The sequence below is a fragment of the Oncorhynchus tshawytscha genome, linkage group LG09, assembly GCF_018296145.1.
Source record: "Oncorhynchus tshawytscha isolate Ot180627B linkage group LG09, Otsh_v2.0, whole genome shotgun sequence".
NCBI classification, from domain to species: domain Eukaryota; kingdom Metazoa; phylum Chordata; class Actinopteri; order Salmoniformes; family Salmonidae; genus Oncorhynchus; species Oncorhynchus tshawytscha.
The window spans coordinates 76,006,143-76,025,572 of NC_056437.1; the positions used below are offsets into that span (position 1 = coordinate 76,006,143).

Genomic DNA, 19,430 nt, shown 5'->3' on the forward strand with positions numbered 1-19,430 from the left:
CTAGATGGAGGTTGAGCTATGAGGACATGAGTCCAGAACATAGCCTCAATACAACAGCCCATTCTAAGAGTGATGAATCTACATTACCGGTACAAACTGACCAGAACACAGTTGGGTAATACTGTAGAGCTCCCTTAGACATGACTGTAAAGCATTTGCACTTTGAAGCCCCAGGGTTCTCTCTAGCTGGTATGGAAAGGTTAATGAACCCCCCTACGCCTCGCTGTATCAATGTCATATTACTGGGGACTGTGGCCCCAATTGATCGGTGGTCCCAAATCACATTTCACTAATAGCAGGTTCAGCCCCATGGCAGAGCCACAGAGTGAAACAGAGAAACAGACTCCCTGGTGCCTCGCTAATTTGGAAAATCTAGTGTTTCACTACTCCAACGTTTCCTCTCTGCTCTCTGAGACTGGGAGAGCATCCACATTAGCTCAGTAAACTGATTAAAATATGCTCAAATCATGTAATGATGTATTGTGAGCCATTACGTTTGCTGTTTGCTTTTCAAGAAATGATGCTAAAATGACTGAAATAAAAAGCTGTGATGGAATTGTGGAATAACAATTGTGTGTGTGTGTGTGTTTGTATTTGTGTGTGTGGATATTTTTTAAAATTATATTACTTACTTACAAGCCCTTAACCAACCATGCAGTTCTAAGAACACTTCTTTTCCGTAAAACTGCGTTGTTGGTTAAGGGCTTGTAAGTAAGCATTTCACTGTAAGGTCTACCTACACCTGTTGTATTCGGCGCATGTGACAAATAAAATGTGATTTGATTTGATGTTGTCTGGTGGGTAGACTGTATGGCTTTACTGGATAACATCTGCTCAATGGTTGTGCTTCGGTATGACACAAAGCAACGTGTTTATCTCCTTGGCTACAGTGCAGGGCCCCAGAACACCCATCTGTGAGAGAGCACAGAATCATGGAGATTTCACCTGTTCAAATCTAAGCCTTTTATGACTCAGACTAGCAATATTCAGTCACGTCTCTCAGTTTAGAATGTCTGTGAAGCAGAGATCTGTGCAACAGCTTGGAGATTTAAGATTAGAGATAATCTTAATTTCTAAATAAAAATGCTTGTTGTCCTATGAATTCCAATTGGCTAGAGAACACACGTTCATGTGAGTTATGTGGAAATGTTCACACACAGGTATCCACATTGACTATGCTTCACCTGCCGACTATATATGCTGTATGTCTCTATAAAATAGGCTAACAGGAGTATTCCTTTAAAAAGTTACATGCATGGAGAATATGATCATATGAAGAGTGACGTCAGACGGCATCTTTATATATTCATCGTCTGTCCCTGACTGCCGCAACGGCATTCTTGAGAACTTTGAGAAAGCAGCCAAACATGAGCTGAACATCGCACATCCCGTGAAGGCGAGGCTGAGGCTTCGCACGGATTAGAGTCAATGGCAGATTACACCGTACCTTTTGGAAGAGATGCAGATTTTTGGATTTCGGCAGGTTTCCAAAGTCACTCATCATTATCCAACAGACGGCATATTTTACCCAGAACAACGGATTGAGGAAAACGAAGAATGGGATTGAGGATAACGACTCCGTGGGGGTTTAAGTGTTTCGACAAAATATTATGCAATTAGTTAATATTCCTGATGCAATCATCCTACCACTCAAACTATATGAACACATTTAGGCGGAATCATTCTACTTTTTCCAAGAAAATGGCTGATATCAATTTACTCCAAAGTTATCCAACAATTGTTTAATTGGAAACGATGCAAATTGTGCACATGTAATTTCTTGAAGGAACATTTACCTGGTTTTCTGTCGTATTGGGATGTTGGCAGAGGCAGAGTCCGGTACCACAGGGAGACACCGCAGTCCAGGCGCAGCACAGAAGAAAAACATGCAGTCCCTTGGCCCATGGAGATATGGCATATAGGTTCATGTCAAACCGAATCGTGCCATCTTCAAATAGGTTGAGCAAACGATTTATTTTTATATTCACCATTTCATTGTCCTTCACATATTTATGCTACAGTATACTGTTTTGTTGTGGTACAATCATGCCAACCCAGAGTTATGAGGAAAAAAGGTGCCTCCATCACAAGAACGTAGGAAGCGAAAAACTTCTGCAAAAAGATTGCATCGTGGACAGAAGGACTGCTCTGGATGAGACTTTAAACGTGGCACTCACTCACCAAGGATCAAGTAATGCTCGCAACCAAAGTAGAAATTCTGCCTTGCCCATCACTCACAAACGGAGTATTGCCCCATCCGAATATAATATTACTGTTGCACAGAAATATGGAAACAAAAAGTTACCCAACGCACTAATCATCGGGGTGAAGAAGGGCGGCACCAGAGCGGTGCTGGAGTTCATTCGAATTCATCCAGATGTGCGCGCGCTTGGAACAGAGCCCCACTTTTTCGATAGAAACTATGACAGAGGATTGGACTGGTACAGGTACGAAATGTCACGTTGATTTACATATATAATAAACAAATTTGTCTGTTTATGATATATTTTCATTTTCAATATTTTATTTGTTGAACAAGTGCACGGCCCCCAACAAAGGAATTTATCACAATAAAACAGTAGGCTTAGGCTAAGTAGGTTTATAACTTCTTACAACCTAATGTATGTAGGCCTGCCTATGAGATAATATAGATATGCTTGGGTGTAATTGCATCTATATCCATTCTATTCTAATGTGTATCTCTGACATTATTAGTCAACTTAAAAAGTGTGTACCAGGGTGTGTACTTGAATAATTGTGCAGTATATTCCCTCCTCTCACTCTTGTTGAAATTGTTGATAATGATCACTTAGAGATCCTTTTTTCATAACAAAATACAGTAGAGAACACTCATAGATACACGGAGTATAACAACAATTAGGGACACCTTCCTGATATTGAGTTGCGGCCTCAGTTCATAGGGGCATGGACTCTACAAGGTGTCGAAAGCGTTCCACAAGGATGCTGGCCCATGTTGACTCCAATGCTTCCCACAGTTGTACCAAGTTGGCTGGCTGGCTGTCCTTTGGGTGGTGGACAATTTTTGATACACACGGGAAACTGTTGAGCGTGAAAAACCCATCAGCGTTGCTGTTCTTGACATAAACCAGTGTGCCTGGCACCTACTACCATACCTCACTCAAAGGCACTTCAATATTTTGTCTTGCCCATTCACCCTCTGAATGATATACACACAATCCATGTCTCAATTGTCGCAAGGCTTAAATGTCCTTCTTTAACTGTTTCCTCCCCTCGTCTACAGTAATTGAAGTGGATTTAACAAGTGACGTCAATAAGGGATTATTGCGTTCACGTGGATTCACCTGGTCAGTCTATTTCATGGAAAGTGCAGGTGTTATTCATGTTTTGTATTCTCAATGTAGATACACTACATGACCAAAAATGATGTGGACACCTGCTCGTCGAACATCTCATTCCAAAATTATGGGTATTAATATGGATGTTGGTTCCCCCATTGCTGCTATAACAACCTCCACTCTTCGGGTAAGACTTGCTTCCATTCAGCCACAAGAGCATTAGTGAGTCGTCGTTCCAATTCATCCCTAAAGTGTTCAATGGGGTTGAGGTCAGGGCTCTGTGCAGGCCAGTCAAGTTCTTTCAACGCTGATCTCGACAAACCTTTTCTGTATGGACCTCGCTTTGTGCATGGGGGCACTGTCATGCTGAAACAGGAAAAGTTGGAAGCACAGAATCATCTAGAATGTCATTGTATGATGTAGCGTTACGTTTTCCCTTCACTGGAACTAAGCGGCCTACCCCGAACCATGAAAAACAGCCCCAGACTATTATTCCTCCTCCACCAAACTTTACAGTTGGCACTATGCATTGGGGCAGGTAGAGTTCTCCTGCCATCCGCCAAACCCAGATTCGTCCGTCGGACTGCCAGTTGGTGAAGCGTGATTCATCACTCCAGAGAACCCGTTTCCACTGCTCCACGGTGGCGAGCTTTACACCACTCCAGCCGAAGCTTGGCATTGCGCATGGTGATCTTAGGCTTGTGTGCGGCTGCTCGTCCATAGAAACCCATTTCATGAAGCTCCTGACAAACAGTTATTGCGCTGACATTGCTTCCAGAGGCGGTTTGGAACACAGTAGTGAGTGCTGCAACCGAACACAGATGATTTCTACTCGCTATGTACTTCAGCACTCGGTGGTCCCGTTCTGTGAGCTTGTGTGGCCTACCACTTTGCGGCTGAGTCGTTGTTGCTCCTAGACTTTGCCACTTCACAATAACAGCAGTTGACCGGGGCAGCTGTAGCAGGGCAGAAATTTGACAAACGGACTTGTTGAAAGTCAGTGAGCTCTTCAGTAAGGCCATTCTGCTGCCAATGTTTGTCTATGGAGATTGCACAGCTGTGTGCTCAATTTTATACACCTGTCAGCAATGGTGTGACTGAAATAGTCAAATCTGCTAATTTGAAGAGGGAGCCACATACCATATAGTGTAGTTTGTGAGATAATTGATCTAAAGATTTGATTTCCCAAGGCATACAAATATTTTGGAATACCAGAGTAAAAGAAACACTCAGACCGAAAGCAATTGGAATCGTAAGCATTACAAGTAAATCATGCCCCAAATCCAGGATGAAGTTCCTTTGGCTTGATACCCAGGTTGAAATGCCACAGTATAGCTGCAGTGTCGAATTTCAGTAAGTAAACATGCAGATCAACGGTAATAGATATTTTCAGGGGCAGACTTTTAAGAAACCCTCTCCAGCAGAAATATGGCTAATATTGATTAGTGACATCGGACAAGGTAGGACTCCTCCTGCCTTCCCTCTAACGGGATGCCCCTCCAGTGTACTGTACGTCGATGAGACGGGACACTGGTGCTGTCTCGTACCCACGAGTCAGACCTTGGATAACAAAGTCCATAGAAGAGTAATATCCTTTTCTCATTATTGTGCCTACCCAAACAGTACCGCGCTGGCTTTCATATTTTCCTTTCACATGATCCTTTCCAGCATGGCCAGATCCAGTAAATCTCAGCTCAGCTTGGCTCAGTTGTGTGACTCTACCTGCTCTCATCCCTTGGCAGCCGTAAGACCATTGCTGAAGATGGTACCTGCATGCCTAAAAGCAGGCATTACACAGGTGTCACATTCTCCTCTCTGACAGAACATGGTGCCTGTTGAGTGAACCCGAGCAGGGAACTCTCATGGGTCGCATCTACACTTAGCCGAGAGAGAAAACCCACTGAAACAAAGAATGTGCCATTAGAAAGTGTTCTGTTCTGTAGGAGGTTCTGTCAGACAGGCCACTCTAGTGAAATCACCCAGCACCTCTCCCTAAGCCCAGTTGGTTGTGGTGTGCTCACTGTCCCATCGCAGTGTGATGCCATTTATACCTGTTGTGTTTAAGTCAGTTGAGTCAGACTCACCCATGGGGAGCTGCTTAAATCAATAAAAGGGACCTGGAGGCATTCAGTTCAGGGCTGAGGACTTGACGTAGCGGTGCTTTTTCACACACTTAGCTCTGGAGGTTAAGAATAGGCCTATAATATAACTTCAATAATGCTAATATTAGACTAATAGAACAGCGGGAAGTTAGTGTGCAGTAGGCTTCTGCCAATATAGTGCCAATATAGCAGATACTGTATTCATATAATTAGTTTCACGTTAATTATTAATTACACTCACACTTACGTACCCACCCCCATGCATGCACACACACACACACACACACACACACACACACGAACAGGCTCTAAATTCATCAGTACTATTTGGGGACTGATTAATTAAAATGCCACAGAGGCCAGGACCTAGCAACAGTGTCTCTAATCCCCTCTGAAAGCAATTTTAGTTTAGCCACTGACATCTTGCAATAAGAGCCACATAAATGCCGCCAGTAATGAGAAAGATAAATTGGCTGATTAACGTCAGAAGTTCCATACAAATCACCTTTAATAATGTGCTTTAGAGAGTTTTATTTTTCATTTTATTTCAGTTCAAGACATGAGACACCATCCATTTAAATGTATTTAAATGTTTGCTGTATTAGTTCACCTCAGTCATGGTGGCTGAAACTTTATGCAGACGAGAACTAATACGACCTGGTCTCAGCATTAAATAATACGATTGTCACCATCATCTAATGAGGCACCGTGATAGACTGTCCTCTATTTTTAATCTTTTTTAATTGTGCATTACTTGCATAATCCAACTATTTCCCCCCCATTGTAAGTGACAGACCTGTGCGACGACAGTGAAATAGTGCAGTGTTCATTACATGATCTCCAGAATAGAATAAGACCCATTTGGCCTCATTTAGATTGGATGTGAGTGTCTCTCCATCCATGTGACTATATAAGGGGCAGCTGAATCATACATTATACTGCAACCAATTCCGCAACACTTTGTGGACGCGTTTTTCAATTTTCGCACACGATCAAAAACATCTAACAAATCCGCAGCACTACACACCATCACCATCAGAACTTAAAAGGGCATCTCAGCTCTACTGATTTTACAGGAGTCAGACGAAACATCAAATAGATTCCCTGATTCCCTGTTCAAATTGTGCAAGAGGCCTCGTAGAATCTGCTTCAGCCAAGATTATTCTCCAGGTCCACCATTAATTGGCTCAGGGAGGATACTGAGCCCCGGAACTCTAACGTCAGAAAGGTTGACGAGGACAGAAAGTTGTCTGCTGCTCATTTAACGGAGGGAACTGCACATTCCACTGACCCAGGCATCTCTTTCCACTAGTAATGAGGAGTCTTAATCCCGATATAGCTCAGAAACATGTAGCAGTTAACATTAATTACAAAAACAACTCCTCTCGGGAATATCCCCCAAAGACACCATGGCACAGTGAGGTTTTTGTATTAGGATTTTGTATTGAATAAGTCATTAACTGGAGTTGCCAGCAGCAAGAGACAGAGGTAGTGGTGTTGTGAGCTTCCTACTCGGAGACAGGGATAGAGCCTTTACCAACTGTAGGTAACCCAGCTGTACATAACATTAAGAGCTGTTGAGAGTGGTAGGCCATCCTGGAGGCAAGGCCACACAATGACACTATTCTGAGAGACAGAATCTAACATGGCTGACACCAAACCTATAAATGTATAATGTGATTAAATACATGTGTAGTTTTGACTGTAGTAAATTGAGTTGAATTAAATGGGGATATGCACAAGTCTGTTCAAACTGTTTTTCCTGGAGTCTAGACTAGTTAGTACAATACATAGTATACACGCCTCAAACATTTTTCGGAATGATAATGGCACTGAAGGAGATGGCCGCCGTTTTACGATCCCATAACCAATTGTGCTATTGTGTATGTTTTTTTGCACTATTTGTAACTCATTTTCTACATAATGTTTCTGCCACCGTGTCTATTGACCGAAAAGAGCTTCTTGATATCAGGGCATCGATTACTCACCCCGTATTGGAGGAATTCATCTTCTTCAACGAGTTGGACGGGAAGAATTTACTCCAGACACCCGACAAGACCCTCTTCCCTGTCATTCGCAGGAGGAAAAGACAGAGATATCGTGGACGACTGTCTGGGTGCCTTGTAAGGATCCGTCACGGAGAGGATAATCTACCTACCTTTACCAATCAATCTATAATCAAATAGACGAACTACGAGCATGTATATCCTACCAGCGGGACATTAAAAAAGTAACATCTTATGTTTCACTGAGTCGTGGCTGAACGACAACATGATTAACATACAGCTGGCGGGTTTCAATCTTTTTCGGCAGGATAGAACAGTGGCCTCTGGTGGCGGCGACCTATATATATTTGTAAACAACAACTGGTGCACGAATTCCAAGGAAGTCTTGAGGTTTTGCTCGCCTGAGATAGAGTATTTCATGATAAGCTGTAGACCACATTATTTACATCTATATTTTTCGTAGCTGTCTATATACCGCCGCAGACTGATGCTGGCACTAAGACAGCACTCATTGAGTTGTATACGGACATAAGCAAACAGGAAAACGCTCATCCAGAGGTGGCGCTCCTAGTAGCCGGGGACTTTAATACAGGGAAACTCAAATCAGTTTTACCTCATTTCTATTAGAATGTTAAATGTGCAGCAGAGGGAAAACAACTCTAGACCACCTTTATTCCACGCACAGAGACACGTACAAAGCTCTCCCCCACCTTCTATTTGGCAAATCTAACCATAATTCTATCCTCCTGATTCCTGCTTACAGGCAAAAACTAAAGCAGGAAGCACTAGTGACTCGGTCAATAAGAAAGTGGTCAGATGAAGCAGATGCTAAGCTACAGGACAGTTTTTGCAAGCACAGACTGGAATATGTTCCGGGATTCTTCCGATGGCATTGAGGAGTACACCACATCAGTCACTTGCTTCATCAATAAGTGCGTTGATGACGTCGTCCCCACAATGACCGTACGTAAATACCCCAACCAGAAGCCATGGATTACAGGCAACATTCGCACTAAGCTAAAGAGTAGAGCTGCCGCTTTCAAAGAGTGGGACTCTAACCCGGAAGCTTATAAGAAAATCCGCTATGCCCTCCAACAAACCATCAAACAGGCAAAGCGTCAATACAAAGATGGAATCATACTACACCGGCTCCAACGCTCCTCGGATGTGGAAGGGCTTGCAAACTATTACAGACTACAAAGGGAAGCACAGCCACGAGCTGCCCAGTGACACAGACCTACCAGACAAGCTAAATTACTTCTATGCTTGCTTCGAGGCAAGTAACACTGCACACTGCAATGCATGAGAGCACCAACTGTTCCAGAAGACTGTGTGATAACGCTCTCAGTAGCCGATGTGATTAAGACCTTTAAAAAGGTCTGGCAAGTGGCAAGTGCAGACCACCATAGTTCCTGTGCCCAAGAACACTAAATGACTACTACCTAAATGACTACTGACCCGTAGCACTCACATCTGTAGCCATGAAGTGCTTTGAAAGGCTGGTCATGGCTCACATCAACAACATTATCCCAGAAAACCTAGACCCACTCCAATTTGCATACTTCCCAAACAAATCCACAGATGATGCAATCTCTATTGCACTCAACACTGCCCTTTCTCACCTGGACAAAAGGAACTCCTGTGAGAGAATGCTATTTATTGACTACAGCTCAGCGTTCAACACCATAGTGCCCTCAAAGCTAATCACTAAGCTAAGGACCCTGGGACTAAACACCTTCCTCTGCAACTGGATCCTGGACTTCCTGACGGGCCGCCTCCAGGTGGTAAGAGTAGGTAACAACACATCTGCCACTCCGATCCTCAACACGGGGACCCCTCAGGGGCTTGTGCTTAGTCTCCTTCTGTTCTCCCTGTTCACTTATGACTGCATGGCCAGGCACGACTCCAACACCATCATCAATTGTCCCGATGACACAACAGTGGTAGGCCTGATCACCTACAATGATGAGTCAGCCTATAGAGAGGAGGTCAGAGACCTGGTCGTGTGGTGCCAGGACAACAACCTCTCCCTCAACGTGTTCAAGACAAAGGAGATAACTGTGGCTTACAGGAAAAGGAGGACCGAGCACGCCCCCATTCTCATCGATGGGTCTGTAGTGGACCAGGTTGAGAGCTTCAAGTTCCTTGGTGCCCACATCACCAACAAACTATCATGGTCCAAACACACCAAGACAGTTGTGAAGAGGGCACGACAAAGTCTATTCCCCCTCAGGAGACTGAAAAGAGTTAGCATGGGTCCTCAGATCCTCAAAAGGTTCTGCAGCTCCACCATCGAGAGCATCCTGACAGGTTGCATCACTGCCTGGTATGGCAACTGCTCCGACCGCAAGGCACTTACAGAGGGTAGTGTGTATGGTCCAGTACATCACTGGAGCCAATCCTCCTGCCACCCAGAACCTCTGTGTCAGAGGAAGGCCCTAAAAATTGTCAGACTCCAGCCACACTGTTCTCTCTGCTACCTCACAACAAGCGGTATCGGAGCGTCAAGTCTAGGTCCAAAAAGCTTCTTAATTTCTTCTTCCCTTAAACCATAAGAATCGTGAACAGCTAATCAAAGGGCTACCCAGACCCCTCTTTTACGCTGCTGCTACTCTCTGTTTATAATCTATGCAAAGTCACTTTAACTCTGCCTACGTGTACATACTACTTCAATTACCTCCACTAACCGGTGCCCCTGCACATTGACTCTGTACCGGTACCCCCTGTATATAGTCTCTCTTGTTATTTTACTGCTGCTGCTGTTTAATTATTTGTTACTTTAAAAATGTATATTTTTTACTTATCTATTTTTTAACACTTTAAAAATGTTTTTTATTAACTTCTTAAAGCATTGTTGGTTAAGGGCTTGTAAGTAAGCATTTCACTATAAGGTCTACACACCTGTTGTGTTCGGCGCATGTGGCAAATACAATTTGATTTGAATTTGAATTGATTCCTTGCCAGGAATATTCCAATATTTCCTATCTCTAGCATATTCCAGGTGTCTTTAGAACCATTTGTATTTCAACTGCAGACTGAATGTATATTTGCTGTGTCTCATTATGCGTTGGTAATGTTTTCCATTACTCCCTGCAGTTCAGCAGAAAGCCTTTTGCAAAGACAGGCAGGGGGAAATGTGACAGGAGGAAACAAGTTTAAACTGAACAGGATGTGAGGACAGGCTGACATGCACTGAAATAGTTTTGTTTACACTGTGTTTCATTGAAATTGGCAGCTGAGCCGCAGTTAATTCATCTGAAACATTTACACAATTAACTGAAATGCTCATCTAAGGATGTGCAGCTTGCCAGCCATGGATTTCGGGGTCTTCCGAAGAGTGTCTTCATTTTTGTATAGTTGGACACTTTCATCAGGACAGTCCTGATGTAAAAACATAGTTTACTCTGGAAAATATTGACAAGGTGTGTACAGAACAGATCAGAGCTTTGTTTTAAATTGAATAAAACCTACTGCTGGTTGTCTTGGCAGTTGACTATAACTGATTTCTTGGTCTAGTTAACCAACCAGCTGACCTGGCTTCAGTATTGCTGCCTGGGACATTGCTCGGTAACCCTTAATTGACTTCCATTGAAACCAGCTTCTGTCGCTGCTGACTGGTGATTAATGCTTGGACGTCATTCCAGCAGAAATGGGAGTGAGTGAAATATTAATAAGATAATATTTTCCAGTGGAGACAGAATGAAGCTATTTCCTTCGTACCAGGCGAGGGGAGTAGACTGCAGTTGGTGATGCGGTTGTATAGCGACTCTGGTTTTATTACAGCTTAGTGCATTAGAACACATGAAGCTGTGTAATTGCAGTCTGGATTGTTTGCAACCGTAACATAAAATGGTCTGTACAAATGAACCCTCCTTGTGTCATTGAAGATATGACTTAGCCATACCTTAAACATAGACACATACCGTGGTTTGTGGCAATACACTATAATGATTTAAAAGCTTTCTCACATACTGGTATTACCTGTCCCTGAATCCTATAACCTTAGATAGTATTCACTGTATTGTTGTGAGATGTCATACAAATTGGAAGATGAAAGGCTTCAGAATGAAACCAATGGATAAGAGTATGACTGTCTATGTGAATGTGAATATAATTCAGGCCCCGGTAATAGAGGTATGTGAGAAAGCTTTGAAATCCACATACAATACTGTATAACACCACACTTCAACAACGTGCTCTGTAGCATCCACCAAGAAAGCAGTATAGACATGCTCTAAATCCCAGGCTTTTCCCTGCACTGATCTCACTTCGTCTTACGTTCTACAGATCGTTTGGAAGTGACCATGATGAGCCATGAGACCTTTGTAATAATTTAATCAGGGGCTTTTCCAAATAACCCCCGCTCGAGCCGAGGCCATCCCAACACCACAGATAATGGATACGTTGAAGTCACCATGCTCCCTGTCCCTGGTTAGTAGACAGTAACTCACAAGCTGTGTGTTGTATAATAGGCAGGGTTCATTATTAGTCTGTGTGATGACAGACACGTTCTGCTCTGCCAGAGATAGGGGCCACTCTCTAAATCTCTCCGTCTGTCTGTCTGTTGCAGGGACGCTGCCTGCTTGTCATGATTGATGGTTTCCAATTTAAATCCCAATCAGATCAGGCCTGGCCCTCGCATTACTGTCCAATCCTCCGACTCATCATAAAGCTGGGTAATTAGTACCATGAGGCCTGGATTAATTCTGTTGAAAACAGTGTGTCACCTCCACAGCCTTTCTACTGACAGTGGATGATAGCTTGAACGTGGAGGACGTGAATACAACACTGAAGAAGGCAAACAAAATCATCAATGCAGTGGGGGCTGCTGAGGGGATGACGGCTCATAATAATGTCTGGAACAGAGCAAATGGAACAGCATCAAACCATATTTGATGTGTTTGATACCATTCCTCTGATTCCGCTCCAGCCATTACCACGAGCCTGTCCTCACCAATTAAGGTGCCACCAACCTCCTGTGCCACATAGGTTTAAGATTAAGCAGAATACTTCATGATTGAGTTATTGACTTAGCCACATCAATACCTGACTCTGTACATCTATTGAAACATGCTATGCTATGTTTTAACTCAACCTTAGAGAGGCTGCACATGTTCTCTACATCTACTGAAAGATGCTATGCTACATTTTAGCTCAACCTTAGAGAGGCCACACGTGTTCTACACATCTATGGAAAGATGCTATGCTACATTTTACCTCCACCTTAGAGATGCTACAGGTGTTCTGTGCATCTATGTAAAGATGCTATGCTACATTTGACCTCAACCTTAGAGATGCTACAGGTGTTCTGTCAAACACATTCCATTTCGTCCACATCAGAAGATCTGCTAATGACCATACCAAAGTTATGTAGACGCACTACTGTGGTTCACGAGCAAATATTTACTGAGGACTCTTACAATGCACACAATTCCCTCTTGATTTGAAACATCAATGAAGTTACACTGGCAAGGTCTGGGTTAATTGATTGTGCTGAAGGAGATGATCCAAAGCCGACCTTTACCTGCTGCTACGGTCTTACATGCCTGATATAGCTGGTGTCTGTGTGTCTGTACAATGTTGACTTGCTCAGTGGAGCCACGTTAGCAGCCAGGGAACTCGGCACATCCTTTGGCACTTTTAATGTTACAGTATGCCAGACATGATTTTTAGGTGTTGGTCTCAACACATCTGTCAGGGGAGGATGTTAAATACACACGTGTGTTTTTACCAGTGAGGGGGGAATTGCTATCTCTTTGCAATCTTGTGAGCACTGGGCACATTTACAATGTTGGGATAGATCCTCCACACCTCGATTCATTAGAGGGATTAAAATGTCACAGCCAAGCCTGTAACGCATCCTGACTCCTCTCAGAGTTTCACCAATAACCTGAACAGGAGACGGCTGTAAATTATTCCAGTCAATTTAGTTCCAGCTCACAGGATCCGGATGATGATCAGAGCGGGGAGCCCATCCATCTCTCTACAACTTTGATTCATGACACAAAATGCCAGTTACTGCCAGCTTTGTAGATATATGTGTGTGTGTGTGTGGGTGTACTCAATGTGTCAAAATGTGTGCAATGGCAGTACAGTTCCACATTGTGGATATACCTTCCAACTATATTCTCCATCATTATTAATATTTCACTAATGGTTAATTCTACGGAGTTATCTGATATGATTTACAATATATCATCTGTAACCTTGTCCCAGAGCTCCAAAAAGCTTGTCAGTAAATTGAGAGCTGGAGTGATCATGGTGACCCTATCCTTTTGAGAGTAGGCCTATCGAGCGACAATGAAGGCTTTTAGAAAGCTACGCGACTGAAGGTGCTCGCTGTTCTCTTCAAGCACCATAGGGTGTCAGCACAGAATGCTGCTGAATGCTGCTGAATGGCTTACAACATGTCACAGAAACCTTGGCGTATTACAATTACAGCCTCCTCCCGTCCTCTATTATGCTACAAGCACCTCCATTGAAAAAGGCAGGCATCTAAATACAGGGAGACCAACGCAAATAGCAACTGGCAATTGATGTTAGTGGAAGTTTCAGGTGTGATATCAGACCTTTGCATGGAGCCATTCCTAATGTCCCACTGTGGTGGTTGTGTTCTCAGTTACGCAGTCAGTATGCTCACATGAATAACTGTTCTTCTCCCCGGTTTGGGTATTTACATAAGAGGAAAATGGAAGATGGCACTTTAGTTAAATGTTAATGAAATGTTTCTTGATGAGAAGCGGGTTTATATTCTGGTCAATTGAATGTTTTGTAATCATGTGGATGGGCTTTCATTTATAATAATCAATATCTGTAAAATAAATGTTAGTTCAATAAAAATAAAAACTGCAGAGAACAGCAGGTGGACCGTTTATTTTATCAATGTAATTTGTTCGATCTGAGAGGGCAAATTCATTTCTCAAATACATGACATGGATTAAATCCCTGCTGAAATGAGAATGTATGCACAACGTGTAGGCCTACACTATGGAAGTGCACATTATGCCAATGCAAATTCCACCAATGTAATTCAAATCAGGTTAATAAAACAGTGGCAAGGCTGTTAACGTTTAATGATAAAGAGAAGGGGGGAATAATCGAAAGAGCAAATGTACATGCGCATCCCATCACTCCAATCATGAACAAATAAAGTTCAATTCAAGCTAGGTTTCTGTTCAACCAATCCCGGGACTCAGCAAACCCAGGAGATAATGTGAACATGTCATGTTGTTTCTTGTGCTCCCCAACATGCACATGTTCATCTTTAGGCAGTGGATCATTGTTGTCTTGTACTTGGAAAATGGAAAATGTAATTGGTTGTGTGAAGTAAGAGAATCCCATTGAATTTTATGTTCCATTATGGCTTTCTCTATGGAAAGCTGCACTAAACCTTTTTGTGTCCTGGTCTCGTCTGAAACCTTGGTGGATTAAATAAAGTTATAGGAGGTGATGGTTTTTCTTTCATTCCTAATCGACAAGAAATGCACCTCTTTGTGGCAGTCGAGAAATGTTACAAAGCACGGCTGCAAAAGCTAGTACAGCACCAACACTCCTTCTCATCAGCAAAAGAGTGAGAATTTCAGATCTTGTTCACGCTGCGTTCAGCTCCTGCACCAGGCACCAGGGGAAGTGTTAGACTGTCAGTAACACCATCCTGGGTGTTGGTTGTGTGGATTTTTAAAAAAGGTTTATGTAATATGCTTAATTGCAGCTATTTCTTTTAACAGTGTTGGTGAGAATTGTGAAACCGAAAAGGGTAGCGTTTGAAATGATATAACCCAACAGTGTTGGAATGTCTGTAGCTTTCTCCATGAGATTATATAGGTCCCTAAAATTCCATCAACGCAATAATACATGTATGGAAGTGTAAAGAAAGAGGAAGAATATGCTATACTATAGGTTAAGGTTGATGATATAACTAAGTTGGGATTCCATCACATAGCACCTGAGATATACAGTAGTAGCATGTATTTAGCGTACTGTAATGCTGTTTTCTGGGGATGGTGCTACTGCTGTTCTGTTCCTTCTATCCCATGGAAGATCAATGATTGCCTGTGGCCCTAAACTGGTAAGGCTAACTGAGACACCCAGCAGAACAGCACACGATTCATAAATCAAGCTAAACTGATCAATATTTATCAGAATGTTAAGGTACACTACATGACCAAATGTATGTGGACACCTTCAAGTCAAACATTTCATTCTAAAATCATAGGCATTAATATGGAGTTGGTCACCCCCCTTTGCTGCTATAACAGCCTCCACTCTTTTGGGGAGGCTTTCCAATAGATGTTGGGACATTGCTGAGGGGACTTGCTCCCATTCAGCCACAAGAGCATTGGTGAGTTCGGCAGTGATATTGGGGCGATTAGGCCTGGCTCACAGTCGGTGTACCAATTCATCCCAAAGGTGTTCGATGGGGTTGAGGTCAGGGATCTGAGCAGGATAGTCAAGTTCTTCCACAAAGATCTCGACAAACTATTTCTGTATTGTCATGCTGAAACAGGAAAGGGCCTTCCCCAAACTGTTGCCACAAAGTCGGAAGCACAGAATCATCAGTCACAGACATAAAGTTACTATTTTATTTACTGTATCAGTTTAAGTGCAAGAATGGTTTTGGGAGAAACTGCTCGATGCACTTTAGGTGGGATCTATCCATGTCAATGGTCAAAAGTTTCAGGGAATCAAGGTCCTGACCTGGAGGGAAGAGGAATTTTACTGTATCTAGAGCTTTTATTATGGATACACAATGGGAAAGCCCAGTAGCCTAGAGGTTAGAGAGGTGGACCAGAAGCATGTTGGGAAAGGAAGAAGACACATTTCTGTTCTAACCAATGGACAATGATGTTGTATTCAAATGTAGGTTGTAATTGTATCTTAGAACTATTCAGGCCTCCCGAGTGGTACATTGGTCTAAGGCACTGAATTGCAGTGCTAGAGGCGCTACTACAGATCCGGGTTCATTCCCGGGCTGTGCCACAACCGACCATGGCCGGGAGTCCCATAGGACGGTGCACAATTGGCCCAGTGTTGTTAGGGGAGGGTTTGGCCGGTGGGGCTTTACTTGGCTCATCGTGTTCTAGTGGCTCCATGTTTAAATACAACTTTTGCATAACCCAGGTTTTAAACAGGAATGATGCATTTCTTAACTCCCATTGCTCAAATCATAAAAGGGCATTTCCAGAGCAATGCCAGTCTCTACATTTTCTTGGAAAATATCAGAACACTAGTCCTTACTTTGCTATGCATGGTTTCCATAGATATGAGAAAAACCTTACAAACATTTTAAGATGCATTTCCCCAGAAACTTTATGAAAATGATGACCTATTTAGTGTGACCCAGATTCTCCCAAGTATCTTTTTCTGTTGGATGTCCTTAATGCAGGTGATTGTGATTTATGAACACCAGTCTAAAATGTGATTGGATGATTTCCCTCCAGCCCTCAGCATCACTGTCACCCTGGAGATAGGGAACATGAGTTGTTTTCATGAAACCTTTTCAGCTGTCGAAGTGGATAACAATTTCTGCAAGACAATTAAATTGCTTTACTATTCTATCCCCTTCTAGAGTACTAATGCAATGGATTCCAGGCATAAAAGTTAAATTAGCGTTTTTCTCTTTCTGTCTTTCCCTATTTAGAGGACTAATGCCACGGACTCTAGACAGCCAAATCACCTTGGAGAAAACCCCCAGCTACTTTGTGACAAGAGAGGCTCCCAGACGCATCGCCAGTATGTCCCCCAACACCAAGCTGATTGTGGTGGTGCGTAACCCAGTCACCAGGGCCATCTCAGACTACACACAGACCCTGTCCAAGAAGCCGGACATCCCCACCTTCGAGGAGCTGGCCTTCCAGAACCGGAGCCAGGGTCTGGTAGACACCTCATGGAATGCTATCCGCATAGGGATGTACATCCTCCACCTAGAGAACTGGCTGCAGTACTTTCGCCTCTCCCAGATCCACTTTGTGAGCGGCGAGCGGCTGATCACGGACCCGGCGGGGGAGCTGGGCCGAGTCCAGGACTTCTTGGGTCTCAAACGCATCATCACAGACAAGCACTTCTACTTTAACCGAACCAAAGGCTTCCCTTGCCTGAAGAAGCCAGAGAGCAGCAGCCAGCCCCGCTGCCTGGGCAAGTCCAAGGGCAGAACTCACGTGCAGATCGACCGGGAGGTCATTGAGCAGCTACGGGACTTTTATAGGCCTTTTAATATCAAATTCTATGAGATGGTGGGGCAAGACTTTAGGTGGGATTGAGAATCAGATTTTTTTTAAAGCAGGTGATATGTGTTTATTGAAATGAATACCTCAGTGGAGTCATTCGAATGAGGACACCTTAAAGTGAATCCAATTTCTCTTCATGTTTGAATATACAGTGCGAGTTTAACAAGGTGTATGTAATCTGCCTTTAACTTTAAAACCTCTGATATAACTTCCTACTTTAACATCATGCTGGTTGTGTTAACCAAATAAGATAGAAACATATGCTGCCATGCCATTTATTCTCACAATTAGTATATGTCATACACTAAATTGTGTTTCTTCACAAAGGCCTGTTACTTTTACAACACCGTACCATGTCAATCGTTCCAACTCAATGGACAACAATAAAGAGTATAGAGACAGCTGAGATTTGTTGTAACATGTCTGTCCTATGCTACAGTATGATCACAGACATGACAAAGCTATAGTATGTAAACTCGGCATAAAATGTGTATCATAAAGGCATTCTGGCAATAATGAATGTAAAAACGGTTAATGGATGCCCTCGTGCATATTATCGTATCAAATCGTGGGCATTATGATGATACTTGTGGCGTGTAATGAAAAGACATAGAGGAAGACGTGGAGTTGAACTACAGAACTACACATAATGTTTATTTTACTCAGCCTTTTGAGAAATTAGGAATGGCTTGATTAAGGAGGCTAAAATAAGAAGCTCCCAAACAAGCAGATTCAGATTGAATAATGTAAGTTGAGTACTGCAGTCTTGGTTAAATGTTTTAAGGCAGAACTTGTGCATTAATCATTGCCCAAACAGTACATAGAAGTACACAAATTACAGAGCGTTACGTCTAATTTAACCCCTACAAACCATTTGCAAATTTGGGGATGTAATAAATGCCCAGTATTCCTAGTTTAATTGCAATCATTAGCGTTGTAAAATAACCACCTCCATGTATCATAGACACATAGAACCAATGCATATTTTACACATTTATTACATATTCATAGCAGCAGCATAAAAACTGTGCTGTTCCTTCCACGGCATGTCCTTGGTGTAATGAACACAAGGGGAGACAGAGGGCTGGTCTCAAGCACAGGGTGCAGCAGGTGATAATTGAAAAGGACCACTGGAGGAGGCAGGTAGCTGGGTCCAGGGACAGGCAGAAGGTCATACACAGGGGGTCCAAAAGGGCTACAGTACAGGCAGGGAAAAGGATAGTAACGTAGTCCGGGAGATCAGGCAATAAGTAGGTAACAGGAAACCGGCTAAAGTACAGGCAGGGAATAGGCAAAAGGCGTCGTTAGTGAGGCAGGCAAAAACTATCATACACGGGAGGTGTAAATTACGGGAAAAACAGAGTTCTGAAGACGTGTGTCACTAAACAAGCAATAACTCACAGTGATGGGGTGCAAAGAACTGAACTAAATAGTGTGTATTAATGACCTACAGGTGTGTGAACAGGTGATTAGAATTCAGGGGATCTAGGTGTTTGAGAGCGTGGGCTGGAAAGTGGGCTGGAAAGTGAGCTGCGTTCAGGGGACCTACGTGTTTGAGGGTGTGAGTTGGAAGCAGACATTACACTTGGGCCATAGCACTATTTAAAATGTTGCTTAGGGCCCCCAAAAGGCTAGGGCCGGCTCTGACTGCATGTGTGGGTATAGATGTGGGTATGCAGACCTGCGAGCCACTGCAGCCCCCACCCCCATCAAAGTTGCCCATCCCTAATTTAAATTGTCATTTGTGTTACTCTCCATTAATTCTTGATTAACCTGCCA

At 43.1% G+C, this 19,430-nt stretch overlaps 1 protein-coding gene across 1 annotated transcript; it reads left to right on the forward strand.

The window, feature by feature from the left end:
* Positions 1-1,354: 1,354 nt before the first annotated feature.
* On the forward strand, positions 1,355-18,127 carry LOC112246019 (heparan sulfate glucosamine 3-O-sulfotransferase 2-like). Its single transcript, XM_024414281.2, has 2 exons — positions 1,355-2,447; positions 17,066-18,127. Exons 1-2 carry the CDS (start codon positions 1,912-1,914, stop codon positions 17,682-17,684), a joined length of 1,155 nt encoding a protein of 384 aa, XP_024270049.1. The 5' UTR covers positions 1,355-1,911; the 3' UTR covers positions 17,685-18,127.
* Positions 18,128-19,430: the final 1,303 nt, after the last annotated feature.

What these genes read in the sequence shown, in the direction of transcription:
- LOC112246019 (XM_024414281.2), top strand. Translation starts at nt 1,912, where the DNA reads ATGGCATATAGGTTCATGTCAAACCGAATCGTGCCATCTTCAAATAGG. An exon ending in AGAGGATTGGACTGGTACAG is followed by an intron (nt 2,448 to 17,065) that starts GTACGAAATGTC and finishes TTCCCTATTTAG; the next exon opens with AGGACTAATGCCACGGACTC.